At 52.0% G+C, this 27,289-nt stretch overlaps 1 protein-coding gene across 2 annotated transcripts in view; it reads right to left on the bottom strand.

The window, feature by feature from the left end:
• The window catches only part of LOC116755532 (L-gulonolactone oxidase), a 40,909-nt gene that overhangs the window by 11,547 nt on the left and 2,073 nt on the right, over window positions 1-27,289 (bottom strand). Inside the window, exons 2-7 of one of the 2 annotated variants that reach the window (XM_032635126.1) lie at window positions 17,182-17,335; window positions 16,334-16,435; window positions 13,557-13,685; window positions 12,184-12,278; window positions 8,232-8,322; window positions 4,738-4,923 (exon numbers count right to left, since the gene is read on the bottom strand). In XM_032635126.1, coding sequence (XP_032491017.1) covers window positions 4,738-4,923; window positions 8,232-8,322; window positions 12,184-12,278; window positions 13,557-13,685; window positions 16,334-16,435; window positions 17,182-17,184 — 606 coding nt within the window. In that variant the 5' untranslated portion in view covers window positions 17,185-17,335. The remainder of the gene's footprint in view (window positions 1-4,737; window positions 4,924-8,231; window positions 8,323-12,183; window positions 12,279-13,556; window positions 13,686-16,333; window positions 16,436-17,181; window positions 17,336-27,289) is intronic. The other variant, XM_032635127.1, reaches the window with a different exon arrangement.

Genomic DNA, 27,289 nt, shown 5'->3' with positions numbered 1-27,289 from the left:
AGCCACTCTCACATCACATTTTGTGCCTCTCTCCTGATCTCTGTCATTTCTTTTCCTCCCTGAATTAGAGGGACAAGGCATATCTTTTTCCCTGACACTAAACTCTAAGTTCCTGGAGGCATGCACCACGCATGCTCCAGCTCTGTACCCTCTGTGCTCCCTAACTTAGCATGGAGTGGTGGCTGAACGATGGAGCCCATCCAAGGCCCATCCCATTGTGAGCTTAACTCTCTCCCTTCAGGGCCTACAAACAATCCTATCTGGAGGAGGAGGGTCCCTAGGATCATGGATTTCCTCGGTCTGACTTGTGGTTCCTGGGAGCACCATCAAAGGGGTTTGGGCCCCAGAGGAAGTCTTCCTTGCCATGTTATTGGCATGAAGGGTTCTAGAGGATTCATTCCCCCCAAATTAGTGCCACTACTGAGCTGGTTCTTGGGACCTGGTTACCAGGCTCAAGAGCAGAAGCTGAGAGCTCCATGTCCCGTGGCTGGAGGTTACCCGGTCATCAGCGAACGGCCACCCAAGATAGTGGCAGGCATTGGGATGCTGCTGACAAGGCTGGTGTGTCCCTGGGACCAAACCTGCTTCCCAGAGCGTAGCGGGAGCGGGTGATGCAGGCAGCCAGCTGTACTCCTCACATCTCATTATGGTTTGGACGGCATAAAGGGCAAAAGGTTGACAGCAATTTCCAAAATCCTCATGTCCTCTCACGGGCTGTGATTTCATACCAATCAGACTGCAAAGAGTCAGAAATGCTGAGACTGTCATAAAAAGCCATGAAGGCTGCCCTTTTCTTGGCCTCACTGCCCAGAAACACTGATTCCGAACTCCCCCTTCCCCTCATACGGCTTTGAGCAACCTTCAGAAACCGTGTTGGGATGTAGTTAAGAACATCAGTCACGGGAAGCACGGAATTGCATCTGAGATGGACCACACACAGCATGGGTGGGAGGAGATGCGGAAAATCCCAGAAAGGGATGGATTTTCAATAAATTCTTGACCAACTGACCTTGAGTTACCTGGTATTGAGGTCTGTATTTTGTGGACCCTGGGGAGGTAAAAAGACCTCAGATAACATCCCTGCTCTCCAGAAACTGACCACCAAGCAGGAAGGAGGAGGGAAAACAAATGTTAAGAGGCTCCTGAGCAAATTAGGGCAACCAGCATGTGTGGCCTGGAAAGTGCAGTGTTAGATTCAGAGTCTAGAATCTACCCACAGAGCAGGTATCAGTAGGTAGTATTCTCTTCGAATAAAGCCAGAGAGGGGACGGACTGAGGGTCCCTCTCTCGGAGGCTATAAAGGGCAGTGGACTCAAGTGCTGTGTGTCCTTGAGTCCTGACAGCAACCCCGTGGGGACAGTGGTGCTCCTATCCCTACTGTATCGGTGAGGAATCCAAGCTGGGGCTGGGGGAGGGAGGAATTGTGCAAAGTCACAGCGGCTCAGTGGAGAGGGCGGTCTGGCTCAGAGAGGTGCCACAGGCTCTACACTGCACCCTCGTGGTGGCTTTCCTGGGACTCTTCCAGAGCTCAGGCTGGAAGCCCCAGGATAGATACACGTGCTGGATGGGAGGAAGGGAATAGGAAAGGAAAGACACGCAAGGGAAGGAAAAGTGGCCGAGAAGCTGAATCTTCAAACCCGCCTTTACATGCAGAAAGCCATCGTCACAGTCCTTTGTCCTGGCTTCCTGTCCTCTCCTCCAATGCCCTCCTGTGGCTCACGACCAGCCCACCTGGAGGGCTTGGCCATCAGGGAGCCCACCCTCGTCTAGAGGGGACATGAGGCTGGGGGGCTGTGTGCATCTCGGAGCAGCTGCTACTTAGAGGCAAACGCTCGGGGCAGCATGGTCTATAGCCCCAGGGGAGGTGGGGCAGCTTCCTAGACACCTGAATGGCAAGAAACTGGGAGCCGATGTCAACGTATGAACCCAGGAAGGTTTACTGTCTTCCTATCGGTTCTCAGGAATCTGCGTGCTCCTGGAAGTGAGGCCCCATTATTTTTCCTTTTGGATTAGAAGGAAAACCTCCATGCAACTCAAGAGTGAGGAACAACTGGTCTAGCGACGGTTCTCCGATCGGTCCTCCTTCCTTCCTCTATGGGCTGTTTCCTCCTATAGGGAAGCAGCCTGGGTCTTGGATCCCACCTCCATCTTACACTTCTTCCCAAGCATTCCCAGCCCCTTGAAGGGGCCCCTTAAAGGCTGCTCTGAGTGGAGAGAGGGCAAAAGTGAATCGAATGTGGGCCGATTGACTGTACATACTGCCGGCAGTAAATTCCAGGGCTGTAAATGCCACCCACCCTCTGTGCGGTCCTTATCTGTGGCCGGCGACTGGGGGCAGGGAAGGCTGTCCGTGGGCGTCCTGTGTATGCTGATGCCGGGCCCGACAGAGACCTAAGCTGGGTGTAGGGCGCGGGGCGGCCTAGCAGCAGGAGCCGCTAGTGGGTAGGGAGAGAATCCACGGGGGATCTGCTGACTCGTGGAAGAGGGGGAAGAGCAGGGTCTAGCCCCTGGAGGCCTTGCAGGATGGGCTGGGGTCCCAGGGGAAGGACCAGGCCTTCCCACCAGGGTTCACGCCCCTCCTCGGGGATAAGGGCCGAGAACGTCACCAGATGCTCCAGGGGAAAGAAAGAATAACGTAAGAGAGGACCCTCCGCAGGGCTGGGTGACGAGGTGCGGACACAGTCTTGTATCAAAGTGTCGCACTGGTTTACAGAACGTCTGCGCTGAAAAGGACCTCGGGGTTCGCCTAATCTGACCCCACTTTTAAAAGACAAAGAAACCGGGGCTCCAGAAGTTTGAAGGGCTTGGTCAAGGTCACACAGAGTGAGCTGCACAGTCAGGCTTGGGGCCCTGCCTGCTTCCCCAGAGCCCTTACAATATACTCATTGAGTGTTACTGCTGTATAATTGTGTGTGTGTGTGTGTGTGTGTGTGTGTGTGTGTGTGTGTGTGTACGCACACGCGCCCGGGGGCCAGTCCTACTTGCAAAAAGAAGCAATCTCTTTATCTCTGGGTCAAAGTATTCAGCTTCGAAATGAACAAGTTCTGACCTAAGTGAGAGGCAGGAAAATAGATTCAACAACTAAGCATGTTACAGCCCCTTTCTGGTTGGAGGTGGTCTCTGCCCAGCTCCCTTTTTTGCCTGAGATGCCCACCCACCCTTTAACCTGTCCACTGCTCCACTGAGACCATTCTCACCGAGGTCAGCAACGGCTCCTGATGGCCAGACCCTCGTGTTGATCCCTGATTCCCCACAGCGTTGGACTCCTGGCTGCTCTGTCCCGGACACTAAGGACTAAGTCTCCCTTCTCTCCTCCCCCAGACCCTCTCTCCGTGGGTGATCCCATCCACTGCCATGGTCAACCGCCCAGGGGGCTGTTGATCTCTGCTTTGGGCTGAAACGCATCTACCCCAAATTCATATATTGAAGCCCTCATCCTCAGAATGTGACTATATTTGAAGCTAGGGCCTGCTTGGAGTGAAAAAGAGGCCTAGATCTGCCCCTTAACGCTGGTCTGGGGAGGCAGACTGGAGGTGGCCCCCAAGAGCTCAGAGCCCCGGGGTGGTTCCAGGCAGTCACATGGACCAGCCCCACCCTCGTGGGGCTCCCTGGCTTAGCCATGCATCGTCACTGCCAAGCAATTCCTTCTTGGGCCAAAGCATCAGGCAGCTCATTTGCCAATACTGGTCCATGCAGGCTCAGCATTGATATTCTAGGGATCAATGCTGCGCCCCCTACAGGCATCCCCAGAATCACTTTCTCAGCCACCAACTGGGATTAAAGTTTCTGGGGTTAAAGTTTCACCGAACACCATACCTCTGACTAAAGGGCCTTGTGGATCTAAATCCTTTGCCTTGAGGTTTAATGCATTAGAAATTCCAAGGGTAAGGATTTTTAGACCAGATTCTAGGTAACAATATTTTCCATTCGTCACTGACTAGGTACCATGGGGAACATGTTTTAATACTGAACTAGACACTTTGCAGGTGTTATCTGATTTAATCCTCAGATTCAATACTTTAAGGTAGACATGATTTACTTTGCTTTTAGATGAGGAAACTGAGGCTCAGCAAGGTTCAGTGGCTGGCTCAGGGTCACAGCTTGGAAGTGGTACTGCCAGCATTCAAGGCCAGGTCAATGTGGTCCCCAATCCCACCATAACCATGTGGGGCCAGTAGTGCTTGCATCACTGCCGACTCCATCTGCACAGAGGGTCTACCTGTATTGAATGGTGAGGTGATTATGGAGGAACTCAAATGCCAAGGAACTTGGAACCATAGATTTGAGTCCTATAGCTTAGTGATTACCAGGGATAGGTCCATGCTTGCCAGGCATTTCAGGCCTACTCCATGCTACCCATCCATCCATCCAGTCATTCATCTCATCCATCCATCCATCCATCATCCATCCATCCATCCATCATCCATCCACGTATCCATTTATCCATCCATCCATCCATCCAGCTAACCAACATGGGTTTTCATTCATTCAAAAAAACACTGCTATCAATCAGAAGCTATCCTTTCTGCCCCCATCATCCAGTTCCTCTGAGCTCCCCTGACCTGCTCACAAAGGGATACTGCTACAGTAACCTAGGGCCAACGGAGTTCTGGTGAGGTCAGCCCACTGCCCCATGCAGGGGGCCTACAGAGCCGCGGGGCCTCTCAGTGGTGCATGACTTACTAATGCCCTCCATTTATTTTCTGAGGCTGAGCGGTGATGAAGGAGAGACAGTACCTCTGTCAAGGTTGAGGGAAAGGAAGTCTCCTGCAAGTAGAACTGGGGCACGCACTGCAGGGTGATGGTGAGGACGACTCCAAGGCTGCCCAGGTGCACCCGTGCCGCCTGGAACACCTCTGCGTTGCTGGACTCAGAGCACAAGAGAATGGTCCCGTCGGCCGTCAGGAGGGTCAGCGCCACCACCTGGCAGTGGGAGAAGAGCCACATTTCAGAACCCCTAGACTATGGGTGATGCCCTCACTTCCCCGTTTGTCCTTGGAAGTGAGGCCAGGTGTCTCCTAGTCCCAGAAGCCCACCGTCATCTGGTCACAGGGAACTTTCCCAGCTGGGTCTCCAGTCACAGCCTGAGGGAGCCTCAGTCTTGGGGGAGGAAGGGGAAATGGGGAGAAGGAGGCTGTGTCTGGATGGCATCGGCCCTCAGCCATGTGGTTCCGTGGGACCCCAGTGGCTTGTCCTCCCACCACTGCCTTGGTCATTCTATGGACTTCACACTCGGGATGCAGCGAGCTTGTCCTCTGCCCGGAAGAAGTCTAAGATGACACAGGCTCCAAAGAGCCCTGAGGCCCTGGGTACAGGGGGCTTGTGAAGGCAAAGGGAGGATGTGTGTGCATCCGGGGGAGAGCCGGCCCTGCTGTCCCAACACGCAGCCCGGGGACCAGGGTCCCCTGCAGGCTGTCTCTGCCTGTTGCCCCCCTGGGCACCGACTCGAGTCCATCTTCTCATTCGGGGACCTCTCACTTGCCTCAGGAACTAGATTCCCCTACTTGGCCACACACAACTGGAAACCTCTGGTCTCTGCAAAGAGTGGGCTGCGCAGTTGAAGACAGGCGGTTATCGTCAGTATCCTGGCCCCCATTTCCAGAGGAAGCCTCTTTCATTGCCTGTGGAAGTACTTTTCCACACTCTGCTACCTGCTCATTTGGATGCAAATTGCTTTCGACGTGTGCAGTTGGTGGCTGGGTGCTCAGGATGAGAGAACAGATACAGCTGAACTAATTCTAATTAAGAGCAACCAAGACGAAAGAGGAGACATTGGCAGAAATGGGGCACGGTGGCCCTCTGTGGGAGTGAGGGCGTCAGAATGATTTTTATAAAAATCAGACTTTGGGGCTTCCCTGGTGGCGCAGTGGTGGAGAGTCCGCCTGCCGATGCAGGGGACGCGGGTTTGTGCCCAGGTCCGGGAGGATCCCGCGTGCCGCGGAGCGGCTGGGCCCGTGAGCCATGGCCACTGAGCCTGCGCATCCGGAGCCTGTGCTCCACAACGGGAGAGGCCACAACAGTGAGAGGCCCGCGTACTGCAAAAAAAAAAGCAGACTTTGTCTGAGATCCAGGGCAGAGCATGAGAGCTGCCAGTGAAACACTGCAGCAGGGTCCAGTGACAATAAAGGTGGACAATGGTTCACCAGCTGTGTGACCTTGGACATGTGACTTAACCTCTCTGTTCCCTCATCTGTGAAATGAGGAGAATAACCAACTCAGAGAGAGTATGTGATGCACCCAGCTAACTGCCTGGGGTACAGTGGATATTAAATATGCCAGTCCCCTCCCGTCTCCTGCGTGCAGGGGCCCATCCTGTTCAGCTGAGCCCCCTCAGGGAAGTGGCCAGTAAATCTCATGAGCATTTTGATTTCTGGCCACTCAGAATTCTTTTCCATACTCTGCTGATCATTTTGTAGAAACTGAGGCAACCAGCTTGACCTCACCCCTGGAGAGTAGACTAGGACTGTGGCCAAATCTTGGGAGGGGTGGTTTATTATCCTTCAGCCCCAGTTACCACTGGGCTCTCCTGGACGGTGAACCCTGCTCTGAGAGGGTAATGACAAGTCTATGGAGGGCTCTGAGTGCCTGGGAATCAGGTCCCACAAAACCTACCTTGCTTTGCTTCGTGGTCGAATGCCCTGGGCCTTTCCCCTTCCCTGGCTCATGGCATCCCCTCAGGATGCCTCTCCCTTGCCTGGTGATTCTCTGAGGCTTTTGTGCTTGAAAGAGGGGGGAGGAAAAGGACAAGGGCCACCAGTGTGAGTGCATAAGGTTGATGAGAAAGCAAAGTGCAGATTTAAGGAACAGTAACTCTGAAGTGGCTCCCCCTCGTGGTGTGTGAGAAAACAAAGTGAAGCCCTGGAAAGTGCTGTTGGCCATTTTCTATCCACCCCATGCAGCTCTGGACTGGAGCACGTGGGACCAGCTCCCAGAAGCCACAGTCAGACAGCACCTGCCGGGGTGTCCGTCTTCCTTAGAACAGAGGAGCCGTGCTCCTGGCTGGCTGACTGGGGAACACGTAAGCCGTCAGTGCGGTCAGTGCCGCCAGGATGCTGACATTTCTTTGACAGCGTAGTGTGGGCTCTGGAAAGGGCCTTGTCCTACATACAAACCCATCACAAACATGTATTGAGCACTAACTGTGTACACTCAGCTAAGCACCCTGCACGCACTGCTGTTGCGATCATCCCCATTCTCCAGGGGAGCAAACTGAGGCAGCCAGAGGGGAAGAGACCTGTCCCCTCCCTGGTCACACAGACAATAGTCAAAGAGCTGGGAGGCAAAAGCCAAACCCCAGCACTTAGCAGTGATGTTCCGATGGCCAGAGGCCACATGGCCCAGAGTTTAGGTGGACTTCGGCAGAGAGGCACGCGGTGAGCTATGGCCAGCACGAGGGTCTCTCTCCCTCCCCCGAGAGTGAGTGGCCAGCCTCCACGGGTACCCCCCAGCAGCCTGCTTCACGGAGCCATAGCCTGGCCTGTTAGAAGCTCCTCCTAAAACTGAAAGTTAAAGGAGTTTGCCCCCAAAGGGGTGGCTCCTGACGCAGGCGTCATGAACTGTCATCCAGCCCCCTGGCATTGACACATGCTGTCTCATTGAACACCCTCCCTGGGTTGAGGAGTATTCTCCCCAGGTGACAGCTGAAAACAGGAATGTCCAGAGGAGTTAAAAATCTGCCTACGTGCCGCACACAGCACACATCAGGCTTAGGTCTGGGGCGCAGGTCTGAGCCCCAAACTTGTGCCCCAAACTGGGCTCTTGTGAAGTTTAAGAAATGCTTTTTGGTGAAGGTCAGGTGCGGATCCCAGGCCTGCCTGTGCTGGGCTCCTTCCTGGCTCCTCCCCGACTTGCTAATCTGGAAAGTCCCCTTGCTTTGCCTGGCTCCTGCCTCAGACCTTTCAATGGAGATGGAACCCTTTGCTCTGCTTGCCCTTTTCCCCAGGGTGGCCAGGAGGCTCCTGAGAGGCAGGGCTGCGTCAACATGCATGAGGGCGCCTTCGTCACTTGTGTCTGCTGGGAACGGATGAGGGTTAGGGGAGATGATGTTTCTGAAGGACCCCTGCCGAGTCTCCGTCAGAGGTGAGACTGGGTGGGTTTGAGGCCCTCGTGGAGCTGTGCCGACACTGCCCTGGAGTACCTGCTTGTCCAGCAGCCACGGTGCAAAGGGTGAAAGGGGCTCCGTCCCAACCTCCCCTCTCCCTGGCAGTCAGTGGCGAAGCAGACAGACTCACCTGGGTGGCCAGGATGCCGTGCTTGATCCCCGTGTTGTGCGTTCCGGACCCGATGACGCCAGCTGCAGTCACGTCTGACACGGCTCCCAGGCTGGAGGGAGGGGGAGGGACGAAGGGACCAGTTAGGCTTCCTGTGACAATGCCCCCTGGGGTTTCAGTGTGAGGCCCCTCAGAGCAGAATAGTTGATCCATCTCCTGCCTGGGAATCTCGTCCCCAACTTACCCCATCTTAGATCGTCTGACTCAAGCCAGCCCTTGTCTGTGAGCCGCGTGGCCCATCAGATGAGCTAGTGGGGATACGGCTCAGCTCCGAGGGGAGGCCTGCCTGCCTGCCTCGGGCTTTCTGCAGCCTAGAACATCCCTTTCCTCCGACATCCATCTGCCAGCAATATCTTCTCCACCAACCACAGGCCAAACGCTCCTACTTCTCCAGACTTCTCCAGACCCAGCCTATCGAGGCCTGTAGAGTCCCCATGTCAGAATTGCACAGCCATCCCAGGATAGTAGGAGGACACAGGAGAAGGAGATCATGTCACCCCCTGCTCAGAAACCTCCAGGGTCCCCCAGGGCCTCCAGGATCAAGCCCGCACCCCTCAGCCTGGCGTTCCAGGCCCTGGAACAAATAATAAGAGGATGCTGTGTACACGAGGACCAGATTCCTAAAGGGGAATAAGACGCCTCCACCGGCGTGGGCTCTGAGGACAGGAATTAGAAAGATGTGCTCAGATCTCAGGGTCCAGGCAAGAGAGTGGGTCAGGAGTTTTTCAGAAATCTTACTTCTCAGGAGCTTTCTCTGAGACATCCCAGCCCCGGCTGAAAGGAGAAAGGAACCAGTGTTTACAGAAGGCCCACTGGGAGCCAAGGAGATTGGAGCTTTGCACGCTACACGACAGCTTCACGATAGCCCAGTTGCCTTGGTTCACACTTGAGAAACGGGCCCAGCCGGGAGGGCGGGTATTGGACCCAACCTGGCCCTCAGCACAGACCCAGGGCCCCAGAGGCAGGAGGGCCCTGGCTTCCAAAGAGGCAGGTTGACAAGGAAGAGAAAATCTAGCCTCATACCCTCCTGCAATGGGACCTGGGCGGCCCTGGTGAAACAGGAAGAGGAGGAAAGAAACCGAAGCCTCTTCCTTCCTCTACCCTCACTCTTGTGTCACTCTTACCTTTTTGTCCACATTAGTTGGGTGACTTGGTGATATCACCCCTTGTGAAAATACCAGAACGTTAAAAGAAGGCCACAGAAGTCCTGTCGCAGGGAATGCCCCAGCGTGTGGAAAGGTAGATGCGCGAAGATGTTCATCACAGCGTCATGAACGATAGTGCAGAACTCAGGGCGACCATGTGCCCGTGACGGGGGAGGGGATGGTTCACCAACCTGCAGTAAGTCTACCCTCGTCCACGAAGCTCACAGAGACTAACGAGCAACACGGAAATGGGCTTGGGACCACGTTAAAAGAAAGAGCTGATCTAAGTGTCCACTGACAGACGGATGGATAAGGACATGGAATATTACTCAGCCATAAAAAAGAACGGAATAAGGCCATTTGCAGTAACATGGATGGACCTCGAGATTATCATACTGAGTGAATTAAGTCAGAAGAGAAAGACTAATACCACATGCTATCACTTATATGTGGAATCTGAAATACGACACAGATGGATTTATTTATAGACCACAAGTGGACTCACAGACATAGAAAACAAACTTACGGTTACCAAAGGGGAAAGAGAGGGATAACTTAGGAGTTTGGGATTAACAGATACACACTACTATATATAAGATAGATAACCAACAAGGACCTACTGTATAGTATAGGGAACTATATTCAATATCGTGGAATAACCTATAATGGAAAAGAATCTGAAAAAGAATACACGCACACACATATATGAAACGGAATCACTTTCCTGTATACCTGAAACTAACACAACACTGTAAATCAACTATGCTTCAATAAAAATAAATAAATAAGTAAAAGAAATAAGCTGGACAAACGTGAGGCCCTCAGGGAGGAAGACCTAGGAAGGAAGGATTAGACTTTAGTCCCCCGAGGGGTGGAGAGAACAAGGGGAAAGGTCACTTCCAGGGTGTGTGGAGCAAGACAGAGCCAGGAAAATGAAGGGGGAACCGACACTTACTTGGTAATTACTATGTGGGGCACCTCTGACTCACGCAGGCCTCTGAGCGCCCCTATTTCACAGACCCATTTTCTAGATGAGAACTCTGAGGCCCAGAAGGGTCAAGGAACTTGAGTGACAGCTGGTACGAGGCAGAAGCAGGATTTGCACCCAGGCCTGCTTCTGGAGCTGGGGTCTTCACCAAGCTGCTGTCCTCCCTCTTAGGAACAGCGCCTGTGTCCTGCTCCCTCTGGCTCACCACACAGTGGGAGCTCCAGAGCTTCCCAGCTGTGTGACTTTGAGAAGCACCTTTGCCTCAAGACCCTGCTTTATGCATCCTTAAATGGGGCCTTCCTCCCAGGGATGATGATATGATGAGAGAGGACATCAAGCCACCGGCATGCGGCCTGACACAGCTCTGTGCTTCCCCCGAATCCCCCAGCCACTCCCGAGGTCCCCACAGCATCCTTGGAGCTGCAGACCTAGGTGGCCCCTGGGATACACAGGACAGGACACCCAAACTCCCTTTGAGAGGCAGACGAGCCCTGTGTAGGCAGGTACTGGAGGAGGACTGGGTCCCCAGGGAGGACAGAGATATATCATGAACAGGGCACAGAGATGCTCCAGGGCCCAGAAGCTAAAGCCTGTGATTAACAGAACATATCTCCTGTAGTCGCTGGTCACGGAGATGTGTCCGCTAGCTGCATACAGACCCCTGCACGCTCCCACACCTTCCCTCTCCTGGGCTTTCACTCACGCTGCTCTCTCTGCCTGAATCCCTTCTCTCCTCTCATTTTTCTGGTTCACATCAGGTCACCCTTTAGGGCTCAACCAAGGGCACCCTCCTGCAGGAAGCCTGCCCTGATTCCCATCCATTCACACATTCCCCTGCCGGCCAAGGCTGAACACGGGCCCCCAGGAACACCACGGTGCCCTGAACACTTCTCTGGCATTGAGCCTCTTGCTTTGTGTCACGCTTGTCACTTCGTGGGTCTGTCTCCCCGCCTTGCAGGGAGCTCCTTGTGAGTGGGTCTGGGTTTTATTCATCCTGGCCTCTTCTGGGCCTGAACAAAGCCTGCACATGGTAGACACTCCATAAATGTTTGAGTTGCCATGACCCTTGGAGAGGCAGAAACAGAATGGTTTTCAGAGTGAAAAAGTATAGTGATGCCTCAGGGCCTGCAATGAGAAAGCCAGGTGAATGGACCACCCACACTTGAAGACCAACCACAGGCTTCTATGGTGGCAATTCCAGCTGTGAAGAGATTGCTACCCCAATATCCAAAATAATTCTGTCACTTGTTTCTAGTGGTTGAAGCCCCACAGTTAGACATTCACTCCTTTGGCTGCATTCAGCCAAATTCATTTCCTATTTCGGTGGAAGCCTCCTGATATTAAACTTGAGCGTTCACTGATACCACGTTTGGAAGGAAAAACAAGTGAAGCCACATATAGGTATACTGGGAAGCCCTGTGTCTCAATCAGCATATGCTCTTCTGCTTCTCTGAGTGCTTACTTTGTATATCTTTCTGTTTGGGTTCATATAGTTTTATTGCAAGTTTTAAGAAAGGCTTAATGCATGGTTTTCCCATCCCTGTACTAGACGTTTTTTAATGCTAGCCTGTTTCTTTCTATTCTCACACAATAGCCCCTGAACACAGGGGATGGGGAGATGGGTACTCTGTGGGGGAGGAACAGGGGTCCAGAGAAACAGGTGCATCCTAAGAAGTGCTTCTCTCTGGCTCCTGACAGATGCTTGAGTGTCCAGCCAAGGCCAGGGCAGGGAGCAGGGGCCATCACTGGCCCACCTGGGAATCAGGGAGGTGGCTCTTACTTGGACAAGGCCAGGCCGTGCTTGTCCAGCTGTGGGTGCAGGTCAGCCAGGAGGATGCCGGCCTCCACGGTCACCTGCTTCTTCTCCGTGTCCACCTACAAGAGACCAGCAGAGATTGGGATGAGCTAGGCCGTCGCTCAGTCCTTGTCCTGCAGTCCCGCAGGGCTGTGAGTACAAGCGTGTCTCCCGCTGCAGGCAGCCAAAGGGGTGCAGGCAGAGCCCTAGAGTGCTGGGGCTTTGGGACTATTCTGTGTAACCCTTCTTTTCACAGGGGAAAGAAATAAGAAGCAGGGAAGGGAAGGGATTTGCCCAAGTCACTGCGGGACTGGGAGAACTGTGCTGTGTCCTGAGACCCACCGCCCCCAACCATGGCTGCCCCAGGGGCTGGGGGAGGAGAAGTCTCCCTCCATTTCACAGCGAGGAGACTCAAGTTCAGGGACTTGAAGTCACTTGCCCAAGGTCACACAAACATCGGTGGCAGAACCGAGATGAGAATCCCATCTGTGTGACTCCAAAACACACGTTCCATTGACCCCGAGTGCAGAGCCTGGCAAAATCAATTACTGGAGCACAGTCCTTACTGATTAGCGATCAGAGTTAATTTCTGCCATGACTGATGTCTTGACTGGAACATTTTCTACGGGGTGGTGACCGTCAGCCTGAGCAAATCAGGAACTAAATAGTAGAGAGAAACCCAGAACGTCTGCTAGCAGGGCTGGAGGGGAGGGTACCTGGCAAACATTACAGCTCAGGGGAGCTGGCCCCGTCAGGTCAGGTGAGAACAGGAGCCCTCCTAACGGGCGGCACGCCTGCCAGTACTCTCACTCCCAGGCAGGCACCTGAGGTAGTGGTGGTGGGGCCTGAATTCATGGCTGACTTGCATGGACAGTATCCCAGCACAGGGCTGATGTCAGACCCCTGAGTCTGCAGCCCGCTCTGCTGCAGATCGGCTGTGTGACCTTAGGCAAATCACTCTCCCTCTCTGATCTTCAGTTTCCCCATACGTAAAACAAGTTAAGTGCAAAGCCTTCTGGATTTGTCATTGTGAGTCCACCTCTGGGGTCCTGACTTGCCCATTCTTGTTCTAGAGAAGTGGAGAGGAGGCTCTGGCCGGAGGGGAGGAAGGACATCCTCTCCGTGGCCACAAGGGGGCGCATAGACCAGACGAGAGGCCTGAGCAAGCCCAGGCAGGACCCCAGGGAGGGGCGATCACTGGGGACCAGGAATTGGGGGGTCACCTTGGGACTCAGAGGTGGGGAGGGGATAAGGCCCAAGGGAAAAGGTTAAGGAGTCTCCGCCTGGACTCTGAGACGGAGACCACGGCTGCCCGGCATGGGGCCCAGCAGAGGCGGGGAGCCCAGGGCTCCAAGTACCTTGAGGACGCGGTTCATCTTGCCCATGTGGATCATGAAGCCGTCGGTGCAGGCGATGTCTGAAGGTGAGTGGCCACCGCCCACCACCTTCACCCGCTTGTTCTGCTGCCTGGCCAGGGCCAGCACCTGCTGAGGCAACGCCTGCGTCAGACCCGGCCCAGGCTTTTCCCTGTGAGGCCACGGGGCCACCCAGGCTCTGGGCTCCCAGCCCCCCAAGGCCCTGCCTGGCTGGAGGCCGCTGTGCAGGCCACTCCAGGAAAGAGCCAGAGAGACGGGCCGGAGAGCGAGTGGGAGGGAGAACCAAGAAAGCACCCCAAAGTGGGGCTCCTGGGCGTGCTCCCCTAGGCAGCTGGCAAACCTGATCACATTCTTCTCCTGGGCAAAACCTTTCAAAGGCACCTGGCACCTTCAGAAGAAGGCCCGTCTCCTCGTGTTGGCCCACATGGGCCTCAGCTGCCTCCCAGGGTAGATGAAGGCTCCCGGGGGCAGGGGCGGTGGCTTAATTTGACACCGTAGCCACCCCCCCGCCCCCACCCCCCCCCCCCCCCCCCCCCCCCCCCCCCCCCCCGCCCCCGTGTCTACCCCGGGCCTGACGGGAATAGGCCGTCTCTAGTGATCTTGAATGAATAAAGAAATGAATGCATGGTGTCACTCAAAGGAATCCATACTCTTTCACCCTTGTGTCTGGGCGTGGAACACCAGTCTCAGGATTTATACCTCGAGGGGTTCCAGGGTCAAGGAAGATTGGGAAATGCTCCATAGCACTTGTCTTCCACGCCCACCCCCATGCGCGAAGCACGTTTAAGGCTGCAGGTTCTACTGAATGTCGATACAATGAAGACATCTGTTTAACACCATCTCCCTCGCACTCCCTTGACCACACAACTATTTTTATTTCCCCCCCACCCGCCCCTCCCTCCGACCCTCCCAGCTCTCCAGGGAAACACAGGCCTGCAGTAGCCTCCTCCTATTTGTAAGTCACAGTCGTGCAGGCTAGCACGGCTAGAAACAGCCTTCACACGCAGGACATCGGCATCCCTCCACCCTCTCCCCTCAGCTCAGAATGAAGCATATTGCCTCGGCATTCAAGGCCCTCAGATCTGTTCAAAGCCACTCTGCCTCCCAGCCTTCCTCTTCTGCCCTCCCCTTCCCCCATGCACCCTCCGGCAGCCATGTCTGACGACTCTCCAGGTGTCCTCCTCACCTTCCTTCACCTCACACTGCCCTTGCCCAGCTCCCTGTGGAGCTCCTATGCATCCTCCAGGGCCTGGCTCAGTGACCACCTTCCTTCATTCTCATGCATGAGACGTTGGGGGTTTTGAATCCTGGTTTGGATCCTGGCTCTGACACTTACTAATATGGGAAAATTACAAAGCCTCTCTGAGCCTCAGTTTGCTCATCTGGAAAATGGGGGTAACAATCACTACCTCACAGGGGGTCGTGGGGATGGATGAGACCACAGATATGAAGCAGTGGTGCTGATCACTTAGTGGTGACAGTGCCGTTCCCACCACTCTCCTCCAAGTGCCCTCACACACCATGAATTTCTCCCTTCTCTGTTCTCTGCTGGTGCTAGTGAAACGTCTGCATCCTCTGGGGTTAGTCACATGCAGCCTGTCTTAGGGGCAAGTCTTTTAAGGGCAGAAGTCGGGTCATGTCCATTCATTCATTCACTCATTCAACAAATATTCAGTAAGTGCTTCCTGTGTACAGGTCACAGGGCTGGGTGCTGAGGATAAAATGGAAAAGAAGACAAGCATGGTCTTAAATCCTTATGAGGGAGAGAGACAAAAGCATGCAAATGTTCATGTCAATGAAATCACCGCAGGTTTTGAACATGCAATGAAAGAAATAAGCAAGGAGCTGAGATACAGAAGATGGGGAAATACTCAGATAAGATGGTCTGGGAAGCCTCTGAGGAGGTGATTTACTTTGAGACCTAAAGGATGAAAAGGAGTCAGTCCCATTAAAAGCGATGGGACGGGCATCCCAGGCAGTGGGAACAGCAAGTACTAAGGTATGGAGGTAGCGAGCCAGGGCCGGAGAGACAGGCCCAGAGGCCCAGAGGATGCGTGGCCTTGGGGCCAGGAGTTGGGGTTTTATTCCACAAACAATGAAAGCCTCTGAAGAGCAAGGAAGTAGCCCAATTCAACTTAGATTTTAAGAAAATTACTTTTGCTGATTGCGGAAAGTGCATTTGAGGGAGGTAAGAACTGAAGCTGGGAGAGCAGGGGTGAGGCCATCACAGGCCACGGCATGTGAGGAAGGGATGGTAGCCTGGGCTTAGTGACAACAGTGCCAGAGAGAGGGAGGTGGGTTCTAGAAACTTCTGAGGCAGGACTTGCTGAGGTCCGATAAGGGACAGTGACCTACTTCCTGGCTTCTAGTCTGAGCAATCCCGTCGTTGGTATAGAGTCAGGGAAGACTACACTGGGACAGGTTGAAAGCAAACATCAAAAACATCATTTGGGGCATGTAAGTTTGTGATGTCTTTGATGAAAGAGGTCAAAACGAATCTGAAGTTCAGAGAAGAGACCTGAGCCAGAAATAAAAATCCGGCAGTCATTGGCAGATACCACAAGGGGTCACGCAGCAGCAGCATTCAGCTGCAGATGACCCCATGGTGCTGTCACCCCACCGGCAGTTCTGGGCTGGGGATGAGGGTCTTAGCTGGGAAGCCCACCTCCTCTCTGGGGCTGGCCTGGTCCGCAGGGCCCAGATGGAGCTGGAGGTCCAGGAGCTGGACCACTGCATGCTGTGCTGAGATGGACACTCACCTCTCTGATCTCCTCCACAGACGTGGGCTGGTAGTACATCTCCGGATAACAGCCATAGGTCCTCGCCCAGTTTTGGAATTTGACTCCTTTGTACCCATGGACCTGTGAAAGGACAAAACCCGGGTCACCACCAGTAAGCGGTCTAGGGCTGCCCTGACCCCCATCCCACTGTCCCAACATTGTAGAGATGGGAGGCTGGGGCCACGGTGCTGAGCCACTGGGAAGCTCGAACACACAGTGGAAGCTCTAAAGCCGTGCAGCCACGTGCGGGCTTCCTGCTATGATCTCCCTTGACCCCCATGGTCAGGGCAGCAGATCACGCAGAAAACTCGGCCCCTCCTTCGGAGAAGGGGGCTACGTGAGATCAGGGATGCAGCCCTGGGAGACAGCACAGCAGCCTCTCCTGGCCTGGAGGCCACAGCAGAGAGCCTTGGGGCAAAGACTCCCGTTTGTGGGATCCCCGCTGCGTGCTGGGCACTGTTCCGGGGTCCTCCGCATGTCATATCTCTCCGCATGTCACACCTTATTTAGGCCTTACAATAAAGCCACGAAATAGGTAATATTACTCTCATTTTCAGGAGCAGAAACTGAGGCCCAGAGAGGTAGAGTAACCTCCCCGAGCTCACAGAGCAACCAAGGAAAGACACAGGAGTCCAACCCCGGCCTTCCTCTTCCATCCCTTCCCCAGCACCCCAGTGGCTCCCCAGAGCCGCGAGTCCAATTCAAGAGCCTCCCCGTGGCCTCCCAGTAGCCCCACACCTGCCCTCATTTTGCCCTCCCAAGCCGGGTTCACAGGCCCAGCCTGGATGCGGACCGGCAGGGCTGAACGGCTGGCCACGTGGACCTACCATGGCTCCAGCGGTGGGTCAGTGGCCTTGGCGGACTCCGGCCTCCTCGTGGAGCAGAGCACAGGGCAGCGGGGTGCGGAGGCCAGGCGGAGCAGGGGGCTGGAACCAGCAGCGCGGTGACGGTGACCGCAGGAGCTCAGGGCCGACTCTGCAGCTACAGCACACAGAGGGGCTTGGGGCTCCAGCAGAGGTAGATAAACAGTGTGACGACAGGCTCCACCCAGACAAACAGCAGTTTGGCCTGCCCCCTGCCCCGGGGCTCCTCTCACGCAGAGTGGGCAGGCAGCATTTACAAGGCGGCTGGTCTCTTCCCGAAAGCTGTTGAGCTCTGACACCAAGTATAGGCATTCTGGAGCCGGAGGACCCCCGGCCTCGAAACTGGGTCCTTAATGCCGCAGGTCAGGGGAGGCTGTGACATGGGGGCCGGCGTGTTAGTTCATTTGTCAGAGCTGGGGGAGGGATGCACCAGGCTGCCCTTCGCTATAGGGAGACAGAACGGGATGCTGGTGGCTGTAGCACGGGGGCACGGGGGACGGGGTATGGGGGGGGGGGGGCGGACGAGTGACACTCGGACCAGGCAGAGTCTTCTAGCTGAGGTCTTCCTTCCCCAGGCCTTAAGGCAGGCAGACCTGGGTTCCTCTTCCATGCCTTGCCGGTTAACCTCTGTGAAGCTCGGTTTTCCCTCCAGTAAAGTGGTGGCACTTTTGCCTAATCCTCTGGGTGGACATAAAGGTTAGAGCAGACGTCTGAGGAGCCCCGGGACACCATGAGAGCTGGAAAAGGTTTCAAGCTCTTGCATCTGCCCCCAGCGTTGAGCTTTCGGTGGCAGGCTCCTGGGGACGTCCCTGTCCACGTCACCACCCCTTGGCTCAGTGCCTGGCACCGCACCAGCCTCTGAGGCACGTTTGTGCAACGAACAGATTAATCAGTCATTGAGCATCCTGGCATTCGATCTCTCCAAGCCAAGAGCTGGGGTCTAGCGGGAAGCGTGAGCAACAGCTCCAGGGTTTTGGAGGCGAGGCCGGGCTGCAGGATTGGAGCTTGGGGTCAGATATATGCAGAAGTTGTTCTGGAATAGGGGTTGGGGGACACCTGTGTCCCCCAAACCAGGATCTTCTCCAGCTGCCAGGTGCATATGTGTGTGTGTGTGCACGTGTGTGTGTGTGAGATCACACTCCCCAACTGCAAGGTTGTGTGCTGAGGGGGAGTGGTAGCCATGTGCTCCCCACAGGGAGATCCCAACTAGTGGAGATGCTGTTGTTTATGATCGCTTAGCAGCAGCTCAACAGCAGAGAGGAAAGTCCCAGGTATCGGTGAGGAATCTGCAGAGCTCAGGGCCACAGAAAGGAGCCGATTTGGCACAAGAGCTGGGACCTGTGTCATGGGTTGAATCGTGTTCCCCCCACCAAGTTCCTAGGTTGAAGCCTTAACCCCCAGGACCTCAGAACGTGACTGTATTTGGAGATAGGATTTTTAGAGGTAAAGTTAAAATGAGGTCATTGGAATGGGCCCTGATCCAATATGACTGTGTCTAAATAAGAGGAGATTAGGACACAGACACAAATGGAAGGCCAAGTGAGGACACAGGGAGAAGACGGCTGTCTACACGCCAAGGAGAGAGGCCTCAGGAGAAACCAACCCTGCCGACTGCTTGGCCTTAGACTTCCAGCCTCCAGAGCTGTGAGACCACGAGCGTCCGTTGTTGAAGCCACTCAGTCTGTGGTTCCTTGCTGTGGCTGCCTGCAAGCCCCTGTGCTAGGGTCTCCACCAAGGACTTTATGCGGGAGAAGAACAAGCCCTCTCGCCTCTGCGCTGTTTCCCTCGGGCTGTCCCTGGTGGAAGTCAGGGCCAGGGGGCTCCAAGGCTGCCAGCTCCATCACCCGAGGGCACCTCCCCGTAGACTCCCTGCCTGGGAGAGGCAGGCCTTGGTAGGGGTGCAGTGGGGAGGCCCAAGGGCTGAGGGATGGAGAAAGCACCTATCAGGTTGGCTACTGTCCCTCCTCCGAGTTGGAAGGGGGTCCAGGGTCTGTGGCCATCAGATGGGGGGGGGGTAAGCATCATGCCAGAAGGGCAAAGAGGCCCATGGCAAGGAGGGGAGGGGACAGCCCGATGCCACCCCAAATAAACAGCTTGCTTCCCGCTCACCCTCAAGCCCTGTCCCACAGCTTCAGGCGAAATGTACCCTGTGCCCACCCACAGATGTTCCTCTGCAACTACAGTGGAAGCCAGTTTTTCTCCTGTGGGCGAATGCATTCTGAGGCAGGACATTCCAGAAGCTGGATGCCATGGGTGTCGGTGGGCCTGGACTGTGCCCCCAGACTGCCTGCAGGCTCCCTTCCCTCCTCTGCTGAGATTTCCTGAAGCCTGGAGTCACCCACCAGGCTTGCTTTCTTCACCCTGTGCTACCGCCCTTGCATGGAACGCTTCCCCCCTCACCCCCAAGCCAGTCGCATCACCTTTATGAATCGCCTTTATGGAAAAAAAAAAAAATGACATGAAAGGAAATATAAAGCTCAGCAAAAATGGTGTCTATCAGTTAATTCAATCTGCCTCGCCACCACCTCGTGGTTGAGGTCGATGGTATATCGCTCATTTCTTCTTGTCTGAAGGACTCAGCTTGTTCTATACTTGCTGAGTCTCAACTTTTTCAAACATTTGTTGGCAAGGGAAATTAATGTTACCATCTCGATGGCCGCTGAAGCTTTTTTTTTAAAAATCATTTCCCCTCCTGTGTTTATTAATCAATGAAAACGAGTCCTTAATATACAATTTGTGCATGGTAACTTAACACATTTCTTTGAAACACTGTGAACATTTGGAAGAGTGTTTAATGATTTCTGATAGGTAAGATATACTTCCTAGTCACACTCAGCCAGCTCATTCTCTTTAAAAAGGCTGATGGGGCTTCCCTGGTGGCGCAGTGGTTGAGAATCTGCCTGCCAATGCAGGGGACATGGGTTCGAGCCCTGGTCCGGGAAGATCCCACATGCCGCAGAGCAACTAGCCCCGTGAGCCACAATTACTGAGCCTGCGTGTCTGGAGCCTGTGCTCTGCAACGAGGCCGCGATAGTGAGAGGCCCGCACACCGCGATGAAGAGTGGCCCCTGCTTGCCACAGCTGGAGAAAGCCCTCGCACAGAAACGAAGACCCAACACAGCCATAAATAAATAAATTTAAAAAAAAAGAAAAAAAAAAGGCTGATGGACTTACATACACTACCAAACGTAAGGTAGATAGCTAGTGGGAAGCAGCCGCATAGCACAGGGAGATCAGCTCGGTGCTTTATGACTGCCTAGAGGGGTGGGATAGGGAAGGTGGGAGGGAGGGAGATGCAAGAGGGAAGAGATATGGGGACATATGTATATGTATAACTGATTTACTTTGTTTGAAGCAGAAACTAACACACCATTGTAAAGCAATTATACTGTAATAAAGATGTAAAAATTAAAAAAAATTAAAAAAAGGCTGCTGTACTGAATGTAAAATAGTTGGCTGGTGGGAAGCAGCAGCACAGAACAGGGAGAGCTACTCGGTGCTTTGCGATGACCTGGGGGGGGGGTGAGGGGGGAGGGAGGGAGGTTCAAGAGGGAGGGGATATGGGGACACGTGTATGCATATGGCTGATTCACTTTGCTGTGCAACAGAAACTAACACAGTATTGTGAAGCAATTATGCTCCAATAAAGATCTATTAAAAATAAATAAATAAAAAGGCTTCTGTAAGGCATAAAGTTCATTTGTTGTCATTCAACAAATGACAAAGCTGGATGGCAAGGTTTAAAGCATCCCCTGCTTCTTAGGGTTCCCTTCCATCTCAATCCAGGATAAGTGATGGAGACACTGACCAAATAATACATCTCCTCAATCTATTCCAATGGCAACCAAGACCACTGTTTGGGGCTTTCTCTGGATTTTTCTTACCTTGGTTTGCATAAACAAAGAATTGTTTTTGTCTTCCAAATTCTGACACAAGCCAAATAGTCACACAAGCTCCCCAGTGCTGAGGCGATCTGCCCATCCATCTTGGCAGCAACTTTATGGAAAACAGTAAGGTACTACATACACAACAGAGGTTAGGTCCTAACCCAGGTCCTTTTAAAATTGGAAGTAAATTTCTACTTGATTAAAAAGTGAGTTTATGACCTGCAGAATGGGAGAAAATATTTGCAAATCATATAATGGATTAATATCCAGAGTATATAAAGAACTCCTACAACAACCAAAACCCAACCCTGATTTAAAAATGGGCAAAGAATGCCCATTTCTCCAAAGAAGATATACAAATGGCGAATAGCACATGAAAAGATGCTCATCACTTAGTACTAGGGAAATGCAAATCCAAACCACAAAGAGATGCCACTTCAAACCCATTAGGATGGCTATTACCCAAAACTCAGAAAACAACGAGTGACAATGATGATGCGGAGAAACTGAAACCCTCGGCACTGCTGACTGGAATGTAAAATGCTTCAGTCCGTGTGGAAAACACTACCATGGAGAGAATTCCCGTACGATCCAGCAATCCCACCTCTGGGTACGCACACAGAAGAACTGAAAGCTGGGGCTTTAGGAGATACTTGTACACCCAAGTGTCAACTGATGTATGACTGGATCAACAAAATGTGGAATATACATACAACGCAATATTATTCAGCCTTAAAAAGGAAGGAAATTCTGACACAGGCCACAATGTGGACAAGCCTTGGGGATTTCAGGGGCTCAGAACGAGCCTCCCCAGAGTGTGTTACTTTTGCACAAGGAGCTAAAGGCTATAGACCCCCTGTGGGTTCAAGAGAAACTACTGCTCCTTCCTCAACTACCTACAAGAATTTAAATTGGGGATTTTTCCCAGAAAAGAGTTATTACCGGAGATAAGTTTTGTCTGAGTGGCACCATGTATGTGGCAGGGCAAATACCTAAGTACCCAGCATCTGCTCTTCCTTTTATCATCCTGTGTATGACCCTCCTGTCCTTGGAAGCCCCAGGCTCCTATCCCATTCCTTAGCTCAGGGTGGCACATATACCTCGTTTTACTTTTCTCTCTCTGACCCTCTCACGTATGTAGGGTTCCCGTTCTGTGCAAAATTAAATTTGATCTTTCCTGTTAATCTATCTCATGTCAATTTAATTCTTAGACCAGCCAGAAGAACATAGAAGGGCAGAGGAAAGTTTTCTTCCTCCCTGACAGGATTTTATACTAAGTGAAATAAAGCCAGTTACAAAATGACAAATATGGTATGAATCCACTTATATGAAGTAACTAGAGGAGCCAGGTTTATAGAGATGGAAACTAGAATGGGGGTTTCCAGGAACTGGGGGATGGAGAAAAGAGAGTTAGTGTTTAATGGGGACAGGGTTGCTTGGGAAGATGAAAAGGTTGTGGAGATGGACGGTGGAGATGGCTACACAGCAATGTGAATGTACTTAATGCCACTGAGCTGTGCACTGAAAAATGGTCAATTTTATGTTACGCAAGTTTGACCACAATTAAAAAAAAGTGAATTTACAGGAATAGGGGTATCACTGGTATTCTTTCTAAAGCAGGTGCCAGCCTCAAAATCCAGGAAATATGTATGGAAATAAGACAAAATGTATTTAGGTAAACTGCCAAAATGACTACCCATACCTTATCAATATGAAAGCTGTAAAAACCTACAGTATCTTTAAATGCTTCAACTGTGTTAGTAAAATAATTATCGCATTTGTCTCATGAAGCAGAAGCTCAGTGACATACCCTCGTGGTTTATCCAACGGATCCTAGGGAAGATGTGTAGATGTCTAGAATCTGGACGTGTTCTCCTGAATTTAGTGCTATCGGCACACATGCCAACAGTAAGAGATCTACCAAGGCTTGGGACGGTGAAAATACTCAGACAATTGGTCATCCATCTCATGAAGAAGGACATCAAAAATCAAGCATTTGAAACTAACTCATTTACCCATTCAAAACACCAGGCATGCGCTGGGCTAGGGTCAAGGATGAATCATCTAGACAGGCAGGCTCCAATCCCAAGAAGCTGACAGTCTGGCAGAAGAAACAATTAACAATTGGGTGCAGCGGCCAACACTGGGGAGAAACTTCCACAAGTGCCAAGAAAGTATTTTATGTGTGGCCAGATGGATTCCTTTGAACTGCGAGGCATGACATTTCCCACCCAATTCTTGTTGCCAAAACCTTTGAGCTTCTGACCTACATATTTTAACCATTGTTTAGTTTTAATTTGTGCTCATGGTAATGTCAGTGTGAACAGTGGGCCTTAGAGTCACTTCCAGGCCTAAAACCATGGGTTCGTTATACCCCAAGAGAGACAGGAATAGCTTTTTGTCGCATGTTCTAAATAGATGCATTTTTAGAAGATATTTCTCCCGGAAACCTTGGACCCTGCTAGTTGACAGCCACCGAGTGTGAGGACAGAACCTGGGAGTGATCTCAGCTCCCTGGAGGGAGATCTATGATCTCACTGATACGTGGGTGGGGTCTTCCATGCCTCTTTTAAAAAGCTATTTCCCTCTGCAGAGGTAAATACACTTGTTATTTATGCCCTTTGTAGTCTGAAATAAAAATAACATTTTTAAATCAAATCAATTTGAACATGCTTCAAACAACTTGTAGTTAACAAGGCATCTGAAAAGTATTTTCGGGAATGACCTAAAGACCTTTTCCAATGGAGCGTTTTCTTTATGACCCTCACTCTTGTACGACTGGTGATATTTGTGTTGCAATGCTACGAACTAGATTCGTCCGGCCCTTATTTGCCGAAAGAGTAGAATTTCTGAACATTTTGAATGGTTTACAGAGATGACTGGGTGGAATACTCGACATGGAGACAGGCCGGATAGGTTTGCCTACTTGTACTTCTTCAGATGAGAGACGTTCTAAGATTCTTGTTTCCTCCAACCAATTCTGGACAAATAAGCCTGGACACACGCAGTTAGTGAAATAATGTTAGCCGGCTTCTGTAGTCATTCCCCCAGAGCACACATTTGCTTTTTAAATGAGTCCTTTAATTCTCTGATCCAAAAGGGAGGAGGTGGTGGTGGGCTGGCTGGAAGTTTAAAGCCCTCAGAAGCCTCATCCCGGGATAAACCGGAAATTTTATGGCTAATACTTCAGTAGCACTTCCTCTGTGCCAGGCACCATTCTAGGGCCCTGTATGCATTCACTCATTTAATACTCACGACCACCTATGAATTTGGTGCTATTAATGTCCTTTTCTACTAGAGGAAACTGAAGCACAGTGACCTCTTTCTCGAGGTCACTCTGTGGTCAGTGGCCAAGCAGGGATTTGATCCGGGTAGTCTCACCCCAGATTCAGAAAAGAAAAGAGCTTTTGGTAGATGGAGCTCAGCCTGCAGAACCAGACAGCATGCATCTGAATCTAGGCTCTGCCCCGCAGTAGCCAAGTGACCTAGGGGAAATTATCTGAACCTCAGTTTTCCCATCTGTTAAATGGGAAGGATAAGAGTTGGTCAGTGTAGGGCTCCAGGCACACAGGGGTATTTAAGAATGATCGCTGTTAACATTTCTAAGCTGCCCCTTGCTTTCTGCACACACCTGGACATACATACCCTTTTCTGCCTGGTTACTTTACATTCATCCTAATTCAGAATTCAGCCTGGAGACACCACCTTGTCCACAAGCTTGCCCTGCAGAAAGAGCAGCGAGGGAGGTGAACATAGATTGGTGAGCACACCATGCCAGCAGAGCAGGGAGACAGCGCACATGGCTACGCGTGGCTGGTGGCCACTCTATCTGGTAGCACAGAACCGACCATTTCATTCGTGTCAGAAAGTTCCATGGGAATATAAATTGGTGCAGCCACTATGAAAACAGTATGGAGGTTCCCCCAAAAGCTAAAAATAGAGTTGCCATCTGAGCCTGTTATCCCACTTCTGGGCATATATCTGGAGAAAACTATAGTTTGAAAAGATACATGCACCCTATGTTTGTTCCGACACTATTTACAATAGCCAAGACATGGAAGCAACCTAAGTGTCCATCAACAGATGAATGGGTAACGAAGATGTGGAATATTAGCCATAAAAAAGAATGAAATACTGCCATTTGCAGCAACATGGATGGACCTTGAGGTTGTCATACTAAGTGAAGTAAGTCAGAGAAAGACAAAAACCATATGATATCACTTACATGTGGAATCTGAAATATGATACAAATGAACTTATTTACAAAACAGAAACAGACTCGCAGACATAGAGAACAGACTTGTGGTTGCCAAGGGGGAGGGGGTTGGGGGAGGGATGGATTAGTAGTTTGGGATGAGCAGATGCGAACTACTACATATAGAACGTATAAACAACAGAGTCTTACTGTATAGCACAGAGAACGATATTCAATATCCTGTGATAAACCATCACGGAAAAGAATATGGATAAAGAATGGATACCCATAGGTACCTGAATCACTTTGCTCTACAGCAGAAATTAACACGACATTGTAAATCAACTATACTTCAATAAAATAAATTAATAAAAAAAGAAAGTTCTACCAGACAGCACTGTTCCAGATCCTGCAGAGACTCGTAGAGAGTCAGAGCAGAGGAAACAGTGTTCACCCAAACGCGATACTTTCTTAGAACAATCACTCTGCTTTTCTCCCAAGAACTCAAACAGCACTAAGCCAGTTGTCTTCACTTTATTGAATAAAGGAGTTCCCATCTCTGCTGAAAAGCTTCTCAATTGCTGATTTTCCATCATCAAAACGCTGACTTGATAATCAAAGAGAAATCACCCCCTGGCCATCCCGTTCTGTCCCCCACAGAGCACTAACCATCCTTAGACATAAAGTGATACGTTTATACCCAGAGGATTAATCACACGTGATTTTTCCTATATCTCAAATTATGTCAAATCTGACTCATTTCATTTAGAGAACATCACTCTTTGCTGCAAACCCCTTGAGAACAACGCTGCTGGTTTTGAGAGATGCGGGTAAGGCCCCATCCGGGTACCAGAGAAGAGCCCCCAGCAGATGAAGCGGTTGGACTGCCTGCTGGCGGCTGACACACGTCACACCCTAAAGCTTCGAGACCTGTGGTGGGTCGCTGGCGTCGGTCTCCAGCCACTCAATGAGAATCTGATTCAACTCTGTGGGCCTGGAATGGGAACAGAAGGCAATTCGCATCTGTCTGGACGCACTCCCTCACTCAGGCGAAGGCAGAGGTGGTAAAGCAAGCGGCTTATTGGAGGCGAACAGGGAGCCCTGACGTCCCCCACCCAGGGACCGCCATCTCCTTACTTCTCCATCTGTGTCCAGTGTCCACAGTCCTTAATGTGACCCCTTTTCAGGTGGGGGATCTGGAAGAAAACCCCACCCGGAAAAGTAAATGGCACAAGGCAAGTTCTCTGCTCCCGGTGGGCCGCCCCCCTGAAAACTCCGCGTGATTTAGGAAGGGAATGACCACTGATCAAGCTCCTACTGTGTGCTAGGTGCTCCACATGCGCTGCCTTATTTATCTTTTTATTACATACATTTATTTTATTTATTTATTTTTGGCTGCATTGGGTCTTCGTTGCTGTGTGCGGGCTTTCTCTAGTTGTGGCGAGCAGGGACTACTCTTCGTTACGGTGCGCGGGCTTCTCATTGTGGTGGCTTCTCTTGTTGCGGAGCACGGGCTCTAGGTGCGTGGGCTTCAGTCGTTCTGGCACGCGGGCTCTAGAGAGCAGGCTCAGTAGTTGTGGCGCACAGGCTTAGTTGCTCTGCAGCATGTGGAGTCTTCCTGGACCAGGGCTCGAACCCATGTCCCCTGCATTGGCAGGTGGATTCTTAACCACTGAGCCACAAGGGAAGCCCTGCCTTATTTATCTTTGACCATGATCCTCTGGGTAATATGAAGGCTCAGAGAGGTTAGGTAACTGGCCCAAGGCCACACAGAGAGTGGCTGAGCTAAGATTCGAATTCAGGCTGACCCATACTCATCACAAGACTGTCTCCCTCCAGAACCATTAGGACTTGGCCCGTTCACTGCCTGGAAAATGCCGGGTCGAGCTTGGCTCTTGCCCTGTAGCCGTGATTGCGTCCCCTTCCCATGTCATCTCCCTCCTCCCTGGTGGTCTGCACGCAGGGCTGTTCAGTCTCCCTTTTGGGGCTT

Source organism: Phocoena sinus, chromosome 6 (genome assembly GCF_008692025.1).
Source record: "Phocoena sinus isolate mPhoSin1 chromosome 6, mPhoSin1.pri, whole genome shotgun sequence".
In the NCBI taxonomy this organism is placed as follows: Eukaryota; Metazoa; Chordata; class Mammalia; order Artiodactyla; family Phocoenidae; genus Phocoena; species Phocoena sinus.
Note: the sequence above shows the minus strand (reverse complement) of the source record. Positions and strands in the feature narration are given on the sequence as shown.